Source organism: Quercus robur, chromosome 6, assembly GCF_932294415.1.
Source record: "Quercus robur chromosome 6, dhQueRobu3.1, whole genome shotgun sequence".
Classification (NCBI taxonomy): domain Eukaryota; kingdom Viridiplantae; phylum Streptophyta; class Magnoliopsida; order Fagales; family Fagaceae; genus Quercus; species Quercus robur.
In genome coordinates, this window is record NC_065539.1 from 12,871,381 (window position 1) to 12,893,695 (window position 22,315).

The window sequence follows — 22,315 nt, forward strand, 5'->3', positions numbered from 1 at the left end:
ATGCTCTTGTAACAAAATAGTTACGTGTCAAGAGTGACTTCCTCTAATAATTAATGCCTCTTGTTTATTTATTATTAATTTTTTTTTATAAAGTTTATAAATTATTAATTTATTACATCAAGAACCAATCCTGAATATTTATACCAATTCATTTTCCTATCTACTATTCTACTTTTTGCCTTTTTGGTGAGAAGTTCCGTTTCTATATAAACTCAACCCCCCTCCCCACGTTTCATCCACAACACATCTCATTTTCCTTTTCTTTGGAAAAAAAAAACATGGCCCCCAATCTTTCCTCTTCTAGCTTGACAACCATGTCCATAGCCATATCCACCCTTCTCTTCCTCTCCTTCGTTTCCTCATCATATGCCTCTGATGACATGTCCATCATATCAACTTCAACTTCAGCTTCGCGAAGCGACGCAGAGGTGATGGAGATCTTTCAGTCGTGGCTCGTAAAGCATGGAAAAGTGTACAACGGGATAGGAGAGAACGACAAGAGGTTTGAGATCTTCAAGGAGAACCTGAGGTTCATTGACGAGCACAACTCTCAGGCTCGCACATACAAAGTTGGGTTGAACAAGTTTGCCGATTTAACCAACGAGGAGTACCGTGCCAAGTATCTGGGCACCAGGTCCGACCCTAAGAGAAGGGTCATGAAGTCAAAAAACCCAAGCCGGCGTTACACCTTTAACGCCGGTGAAAAGTTGCCTAACTCCGTTGATTGGAGGGTGAAGGGTGCTGTTAGTCCGATCAAAGATCAAGGAAGTTGTGGTTAGTATATTTTACCTTTAAAAAAAGAAATATATATTTATTTTTATATGTTCATATATTTTATAGCTGAAGCTGTAGATCAGCTCAGATTGACCAAAGTGACCCAACATAAGATTGTTTTGTTTCACCTTTTGGCGTTTATATGGGGCTGTTTGTTAATTTTGTTACTTATGTAATTGTTTTCAATTTTTTTTCATGTCTATTTTTTATTATCATAATACTTTGGGTAAAAGGAAAGAGAAGAAAAAGCCTGCTAATGACTGAGTCGAGACTAGTCGGCCGAAAGTGGACTGGTAGAGTTTCTTTTTGGTAAATTGACTGGTAGATTTGGAGCATACGTTATAGAAGTTAGATAGAACCTCTAGATTCCATTTCGGTTTCTTACAGGTCACACCAAAATAGAATATTGAATTAAACAAACAAACGGCAGGTATGTCCAAAGTCAGATAAGGGAAAGCCTTTCTGTCAAATCAAATATATTGACGTGGTTATATAAGATTAGTTAATATTGGTCACATACATTTTTTTCTTTCTATCCTTCTAAAAAAAAATAAAATAAAAAAAATCTATCAGAATATATAGTCTTTGATATTTTCTTAATTAACATTTCATTTTAACTAATGCTAATATTATTTTTGATATTCTTAAATTTTTTTTTTTTTTTTTTTTTTTTTAGTTTCAAAAAATAAAATTGTGCAACTTTTGTAAATCAGACATTCGTTTATAATGATATTGAGAGTAGCACAGTTATATTCATCATCACCTCAGTTTGTAATGAAATTGGAGTAGCTTTTGCTTTTCTCAATCTGTAAATGAATGAACCTGTACAGAACCGCAAGTAGTTGAATATGCTGTGTTTATTGATGGTATGCAGGAAGTTGCTGGGCGTTCTCAACAGTGGCCGCAGTGGAAGGCATAAACCAAATTGTCACCGGTGAACTAATCTCTCTATCGGAACAAGAACTTGTGGACTGTGACAGAGAGTACAATGGTGGATGCAATGGAGGTCTCATGGATTATGCCTTCGATTTCATTAAGAAAAACGGTGGCATGGACACCGAGTCTGACTACCCTTACCTAGGCATTGACAGCAAGTGCGACGCGACCAAGGTTTGTATCAAACTGCTTAATTTTCTCATATATTGAATCAGGTTGATTCAATTTACTACTTAGGAACATCTATCCGTTTTAAGGTAGTCTTGAATTCTAATTATAATTTGGTATTGTGTGTTGGGTTTTTGCAGAAGAATACTAAGGTTGTTAGTATTGATGGGTACGAGGATGTTCCACCCTTTGATGAGAATGCTTTGAAAAAGGCTGTGGCACATCAGCCTGTGAGTGTTGCAATTGAAGCCGGTGGCATGGCTCTTCAGCTCTATGATTCGGTAAGCTGACTAGTATTTCTTTGTGTTTCCTGTATTTCATTTTACTGCATAAACTTGTTTTTAGAATTTAGAAGCATACTTTTCAGCTACTCAAGGAATTGGCTTTATCCATTTTTGGTTCTATAATTGGCTCAATTTAGAAGCATATGATCTGCTTATATTGAGCAGTATCATAATTTTTACTTTTGAGATTACTTTATTTGTGCCCAATGTTCTTTGTGGCTAGGTATCAATTGCCCCCTAATCTACTCTATTTGTGCACTGAAGTAATTACTTATTTTCCTTCAAAAAATTTCAGGGTGTGTTTACTGGTGAATGTGGCTCGGCACTAGACCATGGTGTGGTTGCTGTTGGATATGGCACAGAGAATGGTGTGGATTACTGGCTTGTGAGGAACTCATGGGGAACCAACTGGGGTGAGAATGGATACATCAAGGTCCAGCGCAATGTGTTTGAGACATATACTGGCAAGTGTGGAATTCTAATGGAAGCTTCTTACCCAGTCAAGACTGGACAAAACCCAAGCAAGGCTTTTTGGGCCTTTGAAAGTGCTGTTGAGATAATCAGCAGTGCTTGAAGTGTCTTCTTGGATATTTTTGGGCCAGGGAAGAGAAACAGTGTTGAAGGTGCATGAAAGTGATGCTTCTGTTTGATAACCCATTAAATCCGGTCATGGTTGATAGTCGTATTATGCCCTTCATTTCTTGGCCTAAAGTTACGAAAGGATGACCGGAGTACTGTCATTTATTTGAAAAATATGATCATTGTTGTACATAGTATTTAATATTGTCGCAATTGCATCCCAAAAATTGATGACATTGTAGTTCAATGTCATTTGCTTTGCAATGTAAGTCTGAATTCCCACCAGGGACTTGAAATGAAATGGATCTGTTACTATCTGCAAATGTTTTATTGTTAGCTAAAGAGTTTTATTTCATATGTGACCAAATTTACAATCTAAAATACTCTTGGTTATAGATCAATAGGAACACTATTGGTTAATACTTTATACCATAAGATCTTTCATACTTCCAATTCAATGAAATCATTTTTCTAAAAGACTAATATAACAAGAATAATCCTTGGATTAGGCTGTCAATGCTGCCACCAGAGAGAGAATAGGAGGAGATGAAGTCATGAAACCTCTGTGCTTTTTCACTAATTATAATGAGTGGATGTCATGATTTTTTCCTGTCTAAATAAATTATGAGATTGATTAAGAAAGGAGCCCAAAGAGACCGGCCCATCTATAACAAAAGTCAAGGGAGAGATGGGGTGAGGCCCATGGACAGTACAAGAATGGGCTTAAGTGTTCGAAGTTTGAAGTTCTATTCTCATCAATTCTAAAACACCAATTAAACCTACTCCCATCACCCCCAGAACCAAATCTTGCTCTTGAAATAAACCTACAAAATCCTATAACAGACCTTTTTGGCCCATTTAAAGTCATAATGGGTATTTTTTTATAAACTACAAAGTTGTACCCCATTAGTTGGACACTACAATATCCTATTTATTAACAAACGTTTTTGGCCCATTTAAAATCATAATGGGGACTTTTTATAAACTACAAAACTGTATCCGTTAATTGGACACTTGAGTTAAAAGTTATGTCTAAAATACTATTTATAGGTTGGAATCCTAATTAAAAATGGATTTAGATTTTGTGCAAATTTTCTTTGATTTATTTCTCTAATTAGACTCAAATTTAATAGGGTTTGCTTACTTTTAAGTCTTTAACTTTATTATGGCCCTTATAAGAGTAAAGTCCATTAGCCTTTTTCTTTGCACAAATTTACTCATTCAATTCAATTTTCCTACAAAAGACATATTCCCGCATTAAAATCCAATTAAGCATGAAATTAATTATTCAACATTATTACAAAACCAAATATAAAATGTATGAATTAACTCAAAATAAGTATGATAATACTTTCTAATAATGATATAAATATGCAAAATTAAGCTATTATCATTGATCCCAAAAAACACTATGAAAACACAAAATTGCAAAACAACCCTAGGTGTTTTTTGGTTCCCAAACAAACTCTCTTTCTTTCTCTCTCAACTGAATGGGAGAGGTTTCTCAAAAAAAAAAAAAAAAAAAAAAAAAAAAACTGAAGGGGAGAGAGGAGCAGAGTGAGTATGTAATAACGTCAAATTTATAGAAAAGAATATGAAAAAATGAATTAAAAAAAAAAAAAAAAGGATTGGAGGAAGAGTAGCTGGAACTTGTGGAAGGTGTATAATAAGTCAAGAAACTGAGCTAGAAAAAAAAAAAAAAAAAAAGGAAGGAAGGAGACAGATGAAGGAGAGCAATAATAAGTTGAGAATAATAGGAAGAAAAATAGTCTAAAAAGGCAGGAAAATGATTGAAGACACTTTGGTTGATATGGCTTTCTAGCATATTGTATAGATAATGGACCCTTAAAAGAATGCTCTTAGTAGCACACCCCAAACACACCTGAAACAAAGTTTAACATTTTTTTTAGGTGGGTCAACCTCAACAATGCCTTTGACAAGTTGTAATAATTACGTTCACGTCTGGGAAACCATCGTTTATATGATAAATTTTTCTTTTATATAAACATAGATCACGTTTATTTTATTTTCTATAGAATAAAATATACATAGATCAAGTTGCTAACCATAAGTTTCACAACAAAGATATATTAACAAAAAAATAGAAACAATAATAAAAATTGAAGAGAAGAAAGAAAAAAGACTTAAAAACTTGAACGTAAAGAAGTCGTCACATTGCTTGTCCAAATTAAATGAATGGGCTTTCATCCAATAGTAAACAATGAGTTATTCAAAATTAAGCCCAATGTTGATTTTGAACCTTTTTATATATTCATCTGGTTGATTCTTACCAAAATTCTTATTTGCAATCGAATATGCAATTCTTATTTAACTATCTGTAATCTATGTCCATTATTTTCCTTTTTCTCTTTCCACATGATTTTCTATAAAGAATGGTGGTGTGAAGACTCTTATTTAACGGCAAAAATAGCCAAATACCACTATTTTTTGAAATTATTAGTGTTTTACCACTGTTTGAGTAATATTTAGTAATGTATTACTTTTTAAAACTCGAGTGTCTGAAACTCAAGTTTAAGAAAATCAAATACCCTAAAAAATGTCACACAGAACTCGATTATGTGGAACTCGAGTACATTGCAATGTGTTACACGAGTTTATGATACTTGAGTATTATGTAAAAGGGTCTGGTTAATGTGTGCTCTTAGTGCACACATTAAACTTTCTATTTTTGGAAATATTTTCTCGAAAATTGAAAAAGCTGTCATTACTTTTTCAATTTTGAAAACTTCTTTTTTCAAAAATAGAAATTAATGTGTGTCCCAAGAGCACTAACTCAATAAACAATTGTGATTGCACTCACAAAGTCAACATTTGTGACTTTGGGTTTCTCTTTTTTCTTTCTTTTGTCAGGGTCACGTGGGAAAAGGTAGCAAAAAAGTTTGAATATGTAAAAACAATTCCCACTTCCACAACACTTACACAATCAACAATTGTGATTGCACTCACATAGTCAACAATTGTGACTTTGGATTTCTCTTTTTTCTTTCTTTTGTCAGGGTCACGTGGGAAAAGGTAGCGAAAAAGTTTGAAACACAGGCAATACGTTATGGGTCGTGTTATGCCCGTTAATACCCAGCTTTTTTGCAGAATTTACTCGGCTTTTATGTGTTTTTATCGGATGTGGGTCAGCTTTATTGGGAAAGAGAAAAATAATAAAGAGACCAAAATACCATCATTCACGTCTCTCATGGTCTCACCAACTCAGGCGTAGTCAAGCGCTCAAGCATCTCACACAAGAAAACAACACCAAACATCTTACAGGAAACAACCAACATAAACTTAGTGCATACATTAAGCTTTCTATTTTTGAAAACATTTTCTCAGAAATTGAAAAAACTGTCATTACTTTTTCAATTTTGATTTTTTTTTTCCAAAAATAGAAATTAATGTGTTCCCCAAGAGCACACATTAGTAAAATCCTATGTAAAAACAATTCCCACTTCCACAGCACTTACACAATCAACAATTGTGATTGCACTCACACAGTCAATATGTTGGACATGGAGTTTAGTTGTGTTTAATTCGGATAATATCCATTTTTTAGCTTATTGTGAATCTTTTATGTAGGAAAGAAATACCGTTATTTCATGTTATAGTTTTATATTTTGTTTTGAAATATAAAGAAAAACTATATTGCTCACATCTTCTATTTTTCCTGTGAACGGTAAAATTACTACAACTTTATGGACGTAAGCAAATTATCAAATCACGTAAATATTGTTTTGCATGATTGTTTTATTTGGGACATATTTTTCTCTTTTTTTGCATTTCACAGATTTAGAAATTTCGTGTATATTCCATACAACTAATATATTATCTTAAGCCTAATCTTCAATTTGAGACTTTCATAATATAATTTGGAACAATACCTTTTGAAATCCGGATCTGATCTTGTATATATTAAGGACAAGCCTTAAAAGTATACACAACTAAAAGTTCTCTAGCAATTTCTATTTGCCATTCCAAACCAAAGCGGTCCACCATGGCACCATCCATGTGAGCAGCGCATTCCATTCAAGTGAATTAAAGTATCAAATAAATATATTGCTAAATCCTTTTGTTCACATCATGATGTTGGGCTCCATTTTCTTTACTTCGGAGTCAAAATTCCTATGGAAAAATAAAGCATATCTATCGTGCTTTTGTTCACATGCGAGGCATCTTTTTTAGGCCTATCCCAACCAAACACTGAGAATAGCATTCATTCTTCACCCAAAAAATGGTTGCTGTGTTCAACAAGGAGCACTTGTTGAGCTGGTTCCTAATCACCCTCAAGCTCAGAGAAGCTGTAGAATCTGGGGTAGCAACAACTTCTACTACCACACCATCTATAGAATTTCCAGAACAAACTCAGCATCTGCTGCAGAAACAGGAACCATCAGAATCACTTCAAATTGTCATAAGAAATGATGGTGAAAATTGTGAAGAGATAGAAAATCTACCAGATTCTGAATGGGTGATCTCCATCAAAGAAAAACTTAGGCAAGCTAGTCAAGATGATGCAGCAAGGTCGTGGGCAAAGCTGTGCATCTACAGAGTCCCCCATTACCTACGAGAAGGCGATGACAAAGCTTATGTCCCCCAGATTGTCTCCGTAGGACCTTATCATCATGGCAAGAAACGCCTACGCCAAATGGATCGCCATAAATGGCGTGCCCTTCAACATGTTCTCAAGCGTACTAATCATAACATAAATCTCTATCTTGATGCTGTGAAGGAACTTGAGGAAAGAGCTCGCGCCTGTTATGAAGGGCCATCAATTTCTAGTCTTGGCAGCAATGAATTTGTTGAAATGATGGTGCTTGATGGTTGTTTTGTGATTGAGCTCTTTCGAGGTGCTGCTGAAGGATTCAAGCAACTGCGTTATTCTCGAAATGACCCCATCTTTGCAATGCGTGGATCAATGCATTCAATTCAGCGAGACATGATAATGCTGGAGAATCAGCTTCCACTCTTTATACTTGATCGCCTGCTGGGACTTCAGTTAGGTAATCCAAACCAGAAAGGACTTGTAGCCAAGCTAGCACTCCAATTCTTTGTCCCGTTAAAGCCAACAGATGAGCCATCAACAAAGCGTGATATGAGCAAATTGGAGTCATCACTTGCATATGCGTTTGACCCTTTATCAGATCATGGTGGCTTTCATTGCCTTGATGTTTTCCAAAGAAGCCTCTTGCAAAGAGAGTCTCAACAAGAAACGAGGATTTGGAACAAGAGACAGTCACGTAATCATGTTGCAGATAAACGAAGGCAGCAGTTAATACATTGTGTTACAGAACTCAAAGAGGCTGGAATCAAGTTCAAGAAAAGGAAGACAGATCGCTTCTGGGACATAAAATTCAAGAATGGAATTCTCTATATTCCACGTCTCTTTATCCATGATGGTACCAAGTCACTTTTTCTAAACCTTATTGCATTTGAACAGTGTCATCTTGATTGTGGCAATGACATTACCTCATATTTGGTGTTCATGGACAACTTGATCAACTCTCATCAAGATGTGGCTCACCTTCATTACCATGGAATAATTGAGCACTGGCTTGGCAGTGATGCTGAAGTTGCTGACCTCTTCAACCGCCTATGTCAAGAGGTGGTTTTCGACATCAACGACAGTTACCTTTGCCACTTGTCCGAGGATGTGAACCGGTACTATGACCAGAAGTGGAATACTTGGTGTGCGAGTTTAAGGCATAACTATTTCAGCAATCCCTGGGCGATTATCTCATTAGTTGCTGCTGTTTTCTTGTTGCTGCTTACTTTTACACAGACCTTCTATGGAGTATACGGCTATTACAGGCCAAGCTGAATCCAGTATATCCAAGCTGGCAAGCTCTTTCTACCTTTTTTTTTTTTTTTAGGGGACAAATGATTGAATATGTTTGTCTCAGTTTATATAGATATTTGCTGAAATCAAAGATTTAAAAATTGGATTGCAAATAAATTTCCACTAAGTTCCCAGCTATGTTTTACTTGTCTCTGGCAATTTAGAGGGATGATCATGATTTATGAATTCCCAATAGCCAATTCATCAAGCGTTGAGATGATCCCTGCTAGGCTTATAAATTCTTTCGCCCATAATCACCATTTTTTTTATTAAATTTTCTGTTGTAACTCAAATTCTAAAGAAAACGATAGCAATTTCCAATGCAAATAATCACACTATGTTTTGAGGATTGCTCACATGTACACCATGGGTTATACAACAAAATCATGCTTTTCGGACATGTCCACGTGAAGCTTCCTGTGTCTTATTAATAGAATACTGAATACTATATGAGCAAGCTAATTAAAATCTAGCTTAAACAGTTTATGTTTTTCTAAACCTACGATGTAATCAAAAGCAAAACGAAAGTGTGCAGTTGGATAAAAGGCTGGCCTGCATGCATCTTTACTTTTCTTCGCTAACTCATATACTGACACCCCGAAATAGATTAACTGCAATTGATACACATCAGTGCAAAAACAAATTTCATGTTACACTCCTTAAAAAATGAACCTACTAATAAGGAAATGTGGGGTTTGAGAACCTTCCATCGTTTGGTACCAAAGAGCTTTAAAAGAGTAAGTGAGACAAGCTGCAGCGAATTATTTAGCACAATAATTGTATGAAGAAATCACACTTCACTAAAGAAGAGTAGCAAATCAATACAGAACAGACCCCGCCACTCCAAGCAATTCTCTTCTACGTTTTTGTGTGTCAAATCCAACAATTGATTGGCGACTAGCTGACTAAATTAATCAATCCGGTCATAGTTGATAGTCGTATATGCCCTCTTTTTCTTGGACTAAACTACCGTAGGAAGACCGGGCGGGTATTGTGATTTACTTGAATATGATCATTGTTGAACATAGTATTAATATTGTCGCAATTGCATCTCAAAAATTGATGACAATGTAACTCAATGTCATTTGCTTTGCAAATTGCAATGTAAGTCTGAATTTCACCAGGGACTTGAAATGAAATGGATCTGTTACTGTCTGCAGATGTTTTATTGTTAGCTAAAGAGATTTTTTTTTTTTCATATGTGACCAAATTTACAATCTAAAATACTCTTGGTTATGGATCACACGCTAATGAAATCAGTTTTCTAATGACTAATGTAACAAGAATAATCCTTGGATTAGGCTGTCAATGCTGCCACCGGAGAGAGACTTGGAGGAGATGAAGCAGTGTCATGAAACATCTGTGCTTTTTCATTAATTTATATGTCAAATGAGAAAATGTAACCTGACTTTTTCCTGTCTAAATAAATTATGAGATTGATTAAGAGGGAAAGGAGACCAAATGGACCGGCCCATCTTTAACAAAAGGCAAGGGAGCGATGGGGTAGGGCCCATGGACATTACAAGAATGGGCTAAAGTGCTTGAAGTTCTATTCTTATTAATTCTAAAACACCAATTAAACCCATCACCCCCAGAACCAAATCTTGCTCTTGAAATAAACCTACAAAATCCTATTTCTTTCCCCTCTTCCCCCAGCACCCTTACTCACAAATTCATATCACGCATCTGTAATTTTGGAGCTAAAACATATGTCAGTTGATTCAGTAGGTAAAATTCTTTTAATATTTTAAGAGAAAACTAAAAACTAAGATTGATTAACTTCTTGTGCTTTCTACCTCTCTACAACTTTAGTAGGGATATCCAAAAGTACTTTGACCATTGAGAAATCATTCCTTAGTCCTTACGCTATTAATGACAAGTACATTATATTTGTATACATTGTGTACTAGCATTGCTCTTTAAATAAAGTAGTATGCTTTGATTTTTTTTTAATTTTTTTGATACACAATGTACTTGTCCCACGACGCTTTAATCCTTTATATTATGTTTGCATTAGTGGTGGACTCACACGCAATGAATGAGAATGAATAATTATTTTTAATTTGGTATATACTATAATATATTTTCTAAAATCTTCTAAAGATAATATATGAGGATTAGTCCTCTTGAGAAGAAATAGACTTATTTAGCCAAAGGCATATTCTAATCCTCAACCATTTTCTCTTTCTTGATTGCATATAAGCATCACCCATTTTATATTCTTTTTGTATCCCTCTCTACAAATGCAATACCTTCCTCAAGTATTTTCCATCTCTCTATCTCTACAAATGCATGTTTATATTTACTTTTTATAAAAATCTTAATTACACATTTTTTTGTGTGCATATTTCAAGTGTGTTTTGTTAATATTAATTTTTTTAAGATGGACTGTATTCTTCTAACTTGTGTTGTGTCATAGTAGGATATGTCTTCCTAGATTTTTCTTCTGTGCAATTGAACTTTCTAAGTTTCAAATTTAAAGAATTTAGTTTTAGAAAAATTTAAATGATATTTGGTTGCCCAATTTAAACACTATATTGGTGATTTGAAATCAAAAAATGGTTGGTCTCACTGAAAGTTTGTTAACTTGGATATTTTTTAAAACTTAACTTAAAATTGGGATCCAAAAAACATTGTGCAAACAAAAAATTGCAAAACAACTCTAGGGTGTTTTCTGGTTCTCTCTCTCTCTCTCTCTCTCTCTCAACTGAATGGGAAAGAGGAGCAAAGTGAGTAATGTCAAAATTATAGAAAAGAAGATGGGAAGAAGTCCAAAAAAGGATTGGAGGAAGAGTAACTATAAAAGTAAGAGGGGAAGAGCTAAAAAATTGAGGAGATAAATTAAAGGAAAGTGGTTATAAGGTGTGGAATAATATGAAAGGAAGGAAAATTAATTAATTAATTATTTATTTTTATGTAAACGATAACCAGGAGGAAAATGATTGAAAACAAATTTTTTTTTTTTTTTTTTTTTAAAGAAGCCAGATCAAAGACCTGGGCAATTTATTCTAGAAAAACCAAAACTCAATGAACATCACACAAAACTAAAGGGGCAATATCAGATGGCAAATCATGCAGCCAAACTTGAACCCCAGCATCTGACTTAGCTTTCTTAGCAAGAGCATTAGCAACAGAATTACAATTACGACTAACATAAACAAATTCCACAAACTGAAAAACAGCAGAATGCATATGAATATCATCCAAAATGTTGCCAAAACTAGCCATCGCACTCACGCCGTGAAGAAGAGCGTTAATGATGACTGCAGAATCTCCTTCAAAAACAACTCGAGTGAGGCCAATCTCCAACGCAAACTAGACAGCCTTCAAGCATGCTAAGGCTTCTAAATCCACCACTAATTGGGCCATGGGAATGGACGAGGACAGAGCACCCACAGCTTCCCCTTCATTATTACGGACAATGACACCAATGCCCACCAAACTTGAGCAACGAAACACAACGGCATCGAAATTTACCTTGAAGCAATGAGGATTTGGAGGGTGCCACTGCTGCATGGGATGTAGATGGGGTGGGAAAGGCTCCTCAGTCTGAGCTTGAAGAAAATCTTGTAGATAACTCCCCACTTTACTACATATGCTAAACATTGGAAGAGGAGGGCGACCAAATTGGATTGCATTACGTCTATTCCAAAGTAAGTACACAATGATCACAAAAATATCTGCTCTGAACTCCTCTTTGCTAAACAAAAAGCTGGCAAGTAACTCACTGAATGAGTTGGGATGTGGCGGTGCAGTTTGGTGAAACCATTCCAGCGTAGACCAAACTCCTGAAATGACTTCATAAGACCAGACCGCATGAAGAGAATCTTCAAGAAGAGCATTACACAGTGCACAGCTCGTGCTAGGAACGATATGACGCTGATGAAGGTTCACCATTGTTGGCAAAGCATTATTACAGATTCTCCATGATGGGACTGACGAAATTGGCTACAGACGGGCTCAACAAGACGGACGAGACCATTCCCCGAAGAAGAGCCTAACAAATGCCCACGTCATTGACGGAGACAGCCTGATCATTCAATGCCGCCAATAATGCCTCGGACAGTTACAAAACCAACTGTACAGACCGTTGAGAGCACATTAATGCCCCATTACTAGGCAGCAAGCATTACCAAAGGATGGCATTAACATCACAATATCAATCACAACGGCTAGAATCCAAGGCAACGTATATAAAGCCATCACACTGCCAACACAAGGTACATACAAAAAAAAACCAACACTCTGAAAGGATACTAATTGTCATTTTGCTATTTTGTTTCATTTTACAAAACACTTTCTCGTTCTGACTTTGGCATCGGAGACATTGTGGCGGACACCAAACCGGTGACCACATCAGAAGGGGCGATCTTTTCATTTACGCAAGTGCCCAAACGAGAGCCCGGATCCATCTGGAGGCATTCACCTTGACTGACGAAGTCACGCTTCATCAGTTTGGTGCCGTCTGTAGGGACGACATTTTTGTATTTAAATTCGAAAACATAGTTTCCGATCAACTGTAACATTCAGATGGAGTCCAATCAAGATTCCGCAGCCTTGGCTCAGCAAGTCCAAGCCCTAGCGGCCACCGTTGAAGAGCTTACTAGACAAAATAAAGAAATGAAGCTACGGCTTCAACAGGAGAAAATTGATCCAAAGGCAACTTGGAGGATGAGAGAGATAGCCATAGAAGAAGTGACCATCGAAGACCTACAACTCTAGATGAACAGAATTCAGATCTTCTTCGAGAGATGAGGAAGGAGATGGACGAACTGAGGAACACAATCAAGGAGAAAACAGACCGGAGTGTGGATAGAATGGTTAGGGCAACAGACTCACCCTTCACTACGGCAATACTGGAGTGTCCGGTGCCATCGAAATTTCGACTACCCCAACTTGAACTGTTTGACGGGCTTAAAGACCCCCAAGACCACCTCAACACCTTCAAAACGACGCTAGGCCTTCAACAGCCACCTGACGAGATACTGTGCCGTTCCTTTCCCACAACCCTTAAAGGAGCGGCAAGAGAATGGTTCACCAAGTTGCCAACATCGTCCGTCGATAGTTTCAAGTAGCTGAGTAACGTCTTTTTACGCCACTTCATTGGAGGACAACGCCCTAAGAGGCTGGCGGGCCATTTACTCACCATTAGACAAGGAGAGAAAGAAACCCTGAGGTTGTATGTACAACGCTTCACTCGGGAGACCTTGGAGGTAGATGAAGCTGACGACAAGGTGCAGCTGATGACCTTCAAAGCGAGACTGAGGTCCAGAGAGTTCGTGGCTTTACTTGCGTTTATCAGCTTTGGTTTCCATTAAGAAAACCAACTTGGGATCTTTTGTAGTCACTAGGGCAACTACTTCATCCTTTGTCCGTGGGTTCCTAAGCCCACGATAGTTCCAGCTAAGGCAACTCATTGTGACCGGTGGTGCTGGTACCCAACAACCACTTTTGAAATTTGGACATCCTCCTGACTACCATAGCCCATGCATTGCTTCTTTCCCTCCATTTGTATGTCTATCTCCATGCACAACCATGTTTCCCAAAATCATTTTTCTCCCCCTCAGACCCGGACCCATTACTCACTTTAGTCCCCTGCTCAGAATTCCCCACCTCACGTGCTAGTCTCTTCCACCCCTTTGTAGATTGTGGTGTGGGTTTTGAGTGGACTAAAATATCACCCAAGGGCCTCGAGTCTTCAACACTCAGTACAGGGGAGCTCGTGGCAGCATGCTTATCCACTGGAACTTGGTAACCCGTGGGCTCTTCAATGGTTAGATTGATAATGTTCTTCTCCAACCTTGTTGCCTGAGGCTCCAAACACTCCCTACACTCACTTGTTGCCATGCTCTCACTATATGATGTGCACCCACGGCCTGCCTCATCAGTTGTGGGAGTCACGAGTTTTGGACACTACCACTTGCTTCACTTCCATGCAATCCCTCTATCTGTCAAACCCCGAACCTGTCATGGAGTTAGTTAGAGAAGACAACCCACCTGTGGTGCTATGATCCTGAACTCTTCGTTGCTTCTGTTTCAACCAAGGAGCTTGATTGCGAGCAACTCTCGAAATCATAGCCACTGTCTTCCTTGTAGCTCTAAATGTATCTGCCCTTAACCAGTCACCATATTGTTGGTCCTCCCTTCTCAACCGACCCATACTGCGCAACCATACCTCACATTCTCTGTCCCCATAACCAACTCTCCCACACCAATAACAAAAATTTGGAAGTCCCTTATATTTTAATCCCACCCTTCCCACGAGTTTAATTGCATTTCAAATCTTACAGCATCAAGGCAAAGGCCAAGAAATATCGAGCTTAAGTCTCACCCTTAAGAACTCACCCCCCATTCCGTCATCCTCAGGGTTAGCCACCTGTAACACTGTGCCCAATGTGCTTCCAATAGACTCACCGGTTTCCTAAGTAACAAGGTCTGGTGGTATATTATGGACTTGCATCCAAAAGGTAGTGTATGAATAATCAAGCAAAGGCACCGATTCATCATCAATAGCCTTTTGAAAGACCACCAAGTGTTTGTCATACGACCAAGGTTCAGATTCAAGCATTCGTTCCAAATCAAGAATATCTTCAAACTCAAACGGCAAAATACTGTCCCCAACATCCTGAATCTTAAGTTCTCCAATTGGTTTACACAAGGGTTTAAACATGCGAGCCACGGCATCAACATTCAACACTCGCTTAGTGAGAAACTTACCTGCCAACCTATGGACAATTAGCTCCTTCTGTCGTGATACTTCTACCCCACGTTCTTCTTCTTCTGACAAGGAAAACCTCACCCACATCTCATCTAACCTAGCCATGATACCTTGTCCAACCGAAACCATAGCCACCCCACGTTACCTAACTCATAAAACCCTCTGTCCTATCATTCTCAAAAGAGGCTGAAGGGTGATAAAAACCTAGACTAGGCTAGGTACAAAATTCTACAGGCGGCTTGGCAGAGGAAAACCCTAAACCCTAGCTAACCAGAGAAACCTGGATAAAAATTTTTTTTTTTTAAAAAAAACACTTTGGTTGATATGGCATTATAGTATATTAATGTATAGATAATGGACATTTAGTAGCACACCCAAAACACCCAAAACAATGTTTAATTTTTTTAGGTTTGGCTTATTTCCAGTATTTTTTTAACTAGAATCTCCTTTTGTTTTAATGAGAAACTACCACATCGCTCACTAACTAAATAAAAGGTGGAGATTAAAACCCATTACCATTTGTCACTGTGTATTTAAAATAAAAGGAGACCTCCAGTTAAAAAGGTACTGGAGGTAAACCACACCTAATTTCTTTTTAAGTGGGTCAACCTTAAAATGTCTTGCCAAGATGTAAATAACCACATTCACCTCTGGGAAACTAATATGTAATCATTTTTCCTTTTCCTTATATATGCTTATATCACATTTATTTTATTTTATTTTTTCTATAGAATATACATAGATCAAGTTGCTAACCTTATTCTTTTGAAAAAAAATAGTTGCTAACTATAAGCTTCACAACAAAGATGCATTAACAAAAAAAGAAAAGAAGACTTATAAATTTCAACGTAAATTCAAGAGCCATATAGCTTAATTGGCACATTCCTTAATACAAAATGCCAGCATATTGTAACTATCTAAAATAAAATATAAAAAACTTTAGCATAAAGAAGTCACATTGCTTGGCCAAATTAAATGAATGGGCTTTCATCCAAGAGACAATGAGTAACTAAATTCTTATCTTAAACCTAATATTCAATTTAAGACTTCAGGCTATATTTTGGAACATTATCTTCAGAAATCCGGATCTGATTTTGTATACTACTCAAAATCTGAAGCCTTAAAACTACAGAACATAACACACACCTAAAAGTTATCCATCATCCATGTGGGCAGCACATTCCATTCAAGTGAACTAGAGTATGAGTATCAAATAATTATTGTATAGCTAACTCCTTTTTTTTCATGTTGGGCTCCCTCTTCTTTACTTCGGAGTCAAAATTCCTATGGAAATAATAAAACATTTCTATCGTGCTTTTTTTTTTTTTTTTTTTTTTTTTTTTTTTTTTTTTCAGATAAATTCGTGCTTTCGTTACATGCGATGCATCTTTCAGGCCTATCCAAACCAAACACTGAATAGCATTCATTCTTCACCCAAAAATGGTTGCCGTGTTCATCAAGGAGCTCTTGAGCTTGTACCTAATGATCACTGTCAAGCTCGGAGAAGCGGTAGAATCTGGAGTAGCAACAACTTCTACTTCTCACCAACTATAGATTTTTCCAGAACAAACTCAGCATTGGCTGCAGAAACAGCAGCAGGAATCATCAGAATCACTTCAAATTGTGAAGAGGTAGACAATCTACATGATTCTGAATGGGTGATCTCCATCAAAGAAAAACTTGAGCAATCTAGTCAAGACGATGCAGCAAGTTCATGGGCAAAGCTGTTCATCTACAGAGTCCCCCATTACCTACGAGAAGGCAATGACAAAGCTTATGCCCCCCAGATTGTCTCTGTAGGACCTTACCATCATGGCAAGAGACACTTACGCCAAATGGATCGCCATAAATGGCGTGCCCTTCAACATGTTCTCAAGCGTACTAATCATGACATAAATCTCTATCTTGATGCTGTGAAGGAACTTGAAGAAAGAGCTCGTGCCTGTTACGAAGGGCCATCAATTACTAGTCTTGGCAGCAATGAATTTGTTAAAATGATGGTGCTTGATGGTTGCTTTGTGATTGAGCTTTTCCAGGGTGCTGCTGAAGGATTCAAGCAATTGGGTTACCCTCGAAATGACCCCATCAATGCACTCCATTCAGCGTGACATGATAATGCTGGAGAATCAGCTTCCACTCTTTATACTTGATCGCCTTCTGGGACTTCAGTTAGGTAATCCAGGGCAGAAAGGACTTGTAGCCAAGCTAGTACTCCAATTCTTCGACCCGCTAATGCCAACAGATGAGCCATTAACAAAGAGTTATAAGAGCAAACTGGAGTCATCACTTAGATATGCGACCACCTTTGACCCTTTATCAGATCATGGTGGCCTTCATTGCGTTGATGTTTTCCGACAAAGTCTCTTGCGAAGAGGGCCTCAACAGGAACCTAGGATTTGGATCAAGAGATGGTCACATAATCGTGTTGCAGATAAATGAAGGCAACAGTTAATACATTGTGTTACAGAACTCAAAGAGGCTGGAATCAAGTTCAAGAAAAGGAAGATAGATCGCTTCTGGGACATAAAATTCAAGAAAGGAATTCTCCATATTCCTCGACTCTTGATCCATGGTGGTACCAAGTCACTTTTTCTAAACCTTATTGCCTTTGAGCAGTGTCAACTTAATTGTGGCAATGACATTACCTCATATGTGGTGTTCATGGACAACTTGATTAACTCTCATCAGGATGTGGCTCACCTTCATTACCATTGAATAATTGAGCACTGGCTTGGCAGTGATGCTGAAGTCGCTGACCTCTTCAACCGTCTATGTCAAGAGGTGGTTTTCAACAACAACGACAGTTACCTTTCCCACTTGTCCGAGGATGTGAACCGGTACTATGACCATAAGTGGAATGCTTGGTGTGCTAGTTTAAGGCATAACTATTTCAGCAATCCATGGGCTTTTATCTCATTAGTTGCTGCTGTTTTTTTGTTGCTGATTACTTTTACACAGACCTTCTATGGAGTATATGGCTATTACAAGCCAAGCTGAATCCAGTATATCCAAGCTCTCTCTCTCGTTGGTTGAGTTTCAGTTGTAGAGTCTGTATGAAACCCAGATATTGCATTTTTATTTGGACGTGGACTAAGCCTCCAATATTTTCACAATACTTTCACAACAAATCATAAGTAGTAAGTTATTATTAGTTCTAATTTGAATCTATCACTAAAATTACTTTTTTTTGCCCACCAATAACAACTTATGATAACCTGTCATTTAAAATTTGTTGTAAAAGTATTGTGGATATAATATTTCTCTTTCATTTGAGGGACAAATGATTGAAAATAATTGTCCCAGATTATACAAATATTTGCTAAAATCAAAGATTAATTTAAAAAGTGGATTGCAAATAAATTTAAGGGATAATTACACTTTACCCACCTATGGTTTGCCTCTAATTTGACTTGTCTGCCCGTGGTTTCAATTTTGACACTTTACCCACCTGTGATTTCCTCTGTTATTGATATGTAACCTACCTCTTCTTTAGCCGTTATTCTAACACATAATATGTCAAAAACAAAAGCCCAAACAGATCAAAACACTCCTCACATGAAGAACATACACAAACATGAAGATCATACACCCAGAAAACTAATACAAATCAAATCAAGCAATACCATTTCAGCCTAACTCTCATCGAAACTCTCATCTTCGCTCTCTCCCAAGTCAAATCCCAAGCTATCCATGGCTCCGCACTCATCACCACCGCCCACGGCAAATTCTTCTCCAACAGCTTCAACCTCGCATAGGCCCAATCCGCCGGCTCCTCCTCCGGCGCCGTAGATCGACTCCACCACTTGGTCACTTCCTTCAAACCGGTCGTCTCCACTCTCCTCTCCCTCCCCATGCCCATAATCGCTGCCCTCCCCAACCACGCCGCTGCCGTCAGATTCCTCCTCGTGCTCAGCCACGACTACGTCTTGATAAGGCGCGATCGGGGCGTGCTGTACATGAGCGAGGTCAATATTGGCCTCACTTTCCCAGATTACTTCACGACTCTGATGAGGTCAAAGATCAACTCCACCTTGGCTCAGCGTGATATATTGCTAGTCGGGAGGAAGGTTAAGGGAGAAAAGGTTGTGAGGATGGGAATCGCGGACTCGGCGACGCATGATAGCGAGGAGTGCGTGGTTGAAGCTACGGTGCACCTTGGGGAGCAATTGGTGAAGAGGAAGTGGAACGGTGAGGTGTATGTGAAGATCATTACTGGGTTGGTTAGGTCTTCGTTTTCATAGCTGGGTTTTTCATGGTGTTTCATGGCTGGGTTTTTCATGGTGCTTTCTTGGCTGGGTTTTCATAGTTGGACTTGATTTTCATAGTTGGAAAACTAGTGGATTTTCGTTTGGATACTGAGAAAAAAATGGTGGAAAGAAATTTCTATCTGAGTTCTTTTCTTTATTTCTGTGCTTGTTTCCATGTGCTTGGGCTTCATTTGGATTTTTGTTTTCATTTTTCATTTTTTAGTCTTTATTTGGAAAGAAAATCTTGATTTTCTTGGGAAAAATTTGAATACCCAAAAAATAGATCAAAACAAAAATCCTAGATGCTATAATGCAGTTTGAGGTGTTACAATCTGCTTTGTTTTTGTAGATTTACTACCTTGGATCTAGGATCTTAGTTTGGTGAGCAAGTTGGATGGTATTGCTTGATTTGATTTGTATTAGTTTTATGGGCGTATGTTCTTCATGTTTGTGTATGTTCTTCATGTGAGGAGTATTTTGATCTGTTTGGGCTTTTGTTTTTTACATATTATGTGTTAGAGTAACGGCTGAAGGAGAGGTGTGTTACAGATCAGTAATGGAGGAAATCACAAGTGGGTAAAGTGTCAAAATTGAAACCACGGGTAAGCAAGTCAAATTAGAGGCAAACCACATGTGGATAAAGTATAATTATCCCTAAATTTAAACTAACACCATTTTTTTTTTTTGAGGTATAATATTTTTTCATTTTCAAGTATTTGTTTGCTGGTAAAATATAGTCAAATTTGTAAAATATTTTCCGTTAACCATAGAATTCTTTATAAAAAGTTGTAATTTTATTTTTTCAAAATCTTACAGTGGCTTTCCCTCCCCCCATTTGGTGGCCAAGTCACCGGTCCGATGGCCAGAGACACCACTTCAGTGATTGGTATTGGTAGTTTAATGGCCAGAGACACCACTCTGGTGACTGGTATTGGTGGTCCGATGTCCGCTGACTCCACTTCGACAACCAACGTTGGCGGTTTGGTAGCCAAAAACTCCGCTCTAATGCCCGATGTCAACGATCCAATAGCTAGAGACTCTTTTATGACAATTGGTGTCGGTGGTCTAGTGACCAAAAACGCAACATCAGTGATCATTGTTAGAGGTTTTGTTACCGAAGACGCCGCTTTGACTATCGATGTCAGCAGTCTGGTCACTAGAGACATCACTCTGACGGAGGTCGTCAGTAGTTTGATTGCCGGAACCACCACTTCGATTGTCAATTCTAGTGGTTCAGTTGTCGGAGCCACCATTCTGACCACCGATTCTAGTGGTTTGGTCAACGAACCTTCAACACCAGCGGCCTCTGATGGTTGAGCCACTAATTTTTGTTATTTGCATGAAAGTATTTTACTAAAACTTTTTTACATGTAAAATATTTTATTTCAAAACAAACAACGTGTAAGTCCCCAACTATCTTCTACCTGTCTCTGGCAATTTTGAGGACCGATCATGATTTATGAATACCCAATAGCCAATTCATCAAGCATTGAGATGATTCCTACTAAGCTTATAAATTTTTTCGCCCATAGAGCTGACTATGAGTTTTTTTTTTTTTGGGTAAGTTTGTAACTCAAAGGTGAAAATGCAATTTTAGTCCCTACATTTTGGTCCGATTCTCATTTTGGTCCCTACTTTTTAGTCGCACCTACCTGAGTCCCTAAAAATAGAAAATTGTTACCATTTTAGTCTCTACCATCATTTTACTTATGGAAATAACCTATATAGTAAACGGAGTGCATTACTAGCACATTAAATGCTGATGTGACCATTAAAATAATATTAAAAAAATTTATTTGACATTTAAAAAATGCCACATAAGGATTTTAATAAAAAAAAATTAAATTTAAAATAATTCCTTAAATAAATCATTTTCCAATCTTTTTCTTCTTTCCCTTGAAATAAACCCAAAAAGAAAAATCAAAACAAAAATAAATATTTGTGTAAATCTTCTCTCTCTCTCTCTCTCTCTCATGTCGTTGTTCACCATCGATATGGGTTTGATCTGGGTTTGATTTAGTTTATAGAGAGAGAGTGGCTCAAATAGGTGGTGGTGTAGGTGGAGATCGATGATTGTGGGTTTGATCTTGGCTCAGATCAATGGTTGTAGATCAGTAGTGGAGGTGGAGATCAGTGATTGTGGGTTTGATCTGGGCTCAGATCGATGGGGCGTGGCCATGTGTCTTCAACCATGGGTTTCGGCCATGGGTCTGTAAGGAAGAATGGTTTTCAAATGCTCATGGTGTGCTTGTCGAACAAGGAAAAACAGAAACTGTTCGAAATCCACCTTCTCAAGGAGTTTCAAGGTGTTATAAAAGAGAACAATTTTTGACTGGCAATAAACACGCTAGAGAGTACACCAGTTTCATGCGTGCTTGTACAATGGGATTCATGATTTTGCATTTGAGTTGAATTTTTTGGGTTTTTTTTTTTTTTTTTTTTTTTTTTTTTGTGTTTGTCTCCTAAGAAAATTTCTAGGTTTATAGGTTTGTTGGAGATTAGTTTGCTTACTAGGTTTGATTTACTGGAGAATTCGGTGTTGATTGTGTTAGAGTTTGTTGAGTTTGATCATGAGTGGGTTGGCTAATTGGATATATTGGAGAAAAACATGTTCTTATGTTATTCCCAAAAAATAATGATTTAATTATTTAATTTAATTAGATTTAAGGTTTTTTTATTTTTTATTTTATTTTTAAATTTTTTGACATGGTTTTTTTATTTTTTTTATTGAAGGTTGAAACCACATTTTCATCTCTACATTTTC

At 37.4% G+C, this 22,315-nt stretch overlaps 2 protein-coding genes and 2 pseudogenes across 2 annotated transcripts; all 4 read left to right on the top strand.

Moving 5' to 3' along the window:
- Nucleotides 1–222: 222 nt before the first annotated feature.
- Nucleotides 223–3,058, top strand: LOC126732819 (cysteine proteinase COT44). The gene is made up of 4 exons (XM_050435853.1): nt 223–774; nt 1,649–1,884; nt 2,019–2,159; nt 2,458–3,058. Exons 1-4 carry the CDS (start codon nt 279–281, stop codon nt 2,734–2,736), a joined length of 1,152 nt encoding a protein of 383 aa, XP_050291810.1. The 5' UTR covers nt 223–278; the 3' UTR covers nt 2,737–3,058.
- Nucleotides 3,059–6,709: 3,651 nt separating this feature from the next.
- Nucleotides 6,710–8,724, top strand: LOC126732820 (UPF0481 protein At3g47200-like). Its single transcript, XM_050435854.1, has one exon. It carries the CDS (start codon nt 6,982–6,984, stop codon nt 8,566–8,568), a length of 1,587 nt encoding a protein of 528 aa, XP_050291811.1. The 5' UTR covers nt 6,710–6,981; the 3' UTR covers nt 8,569–8,724.
- A 7,974-nt stretch (nt 8,725–16,698) lies between these two features.
- On the top strand, nt 16,699–18,309 carry LOC126732821 (UPF0481 protein At3g47200-like; annotated as a pseudogene).
- A 202-nt stretch (nt 18,310–18,511) lies between these two features.
- LOC126689864 (enoyl-CoA delta isomerase 2, peroxisomal-like) lies at nt 18,512–20,868 on the top strand (annotated as a pseudogene).
- Nucleotides 20,869–22,315: the final 1,447 nt, after the last annotated feature.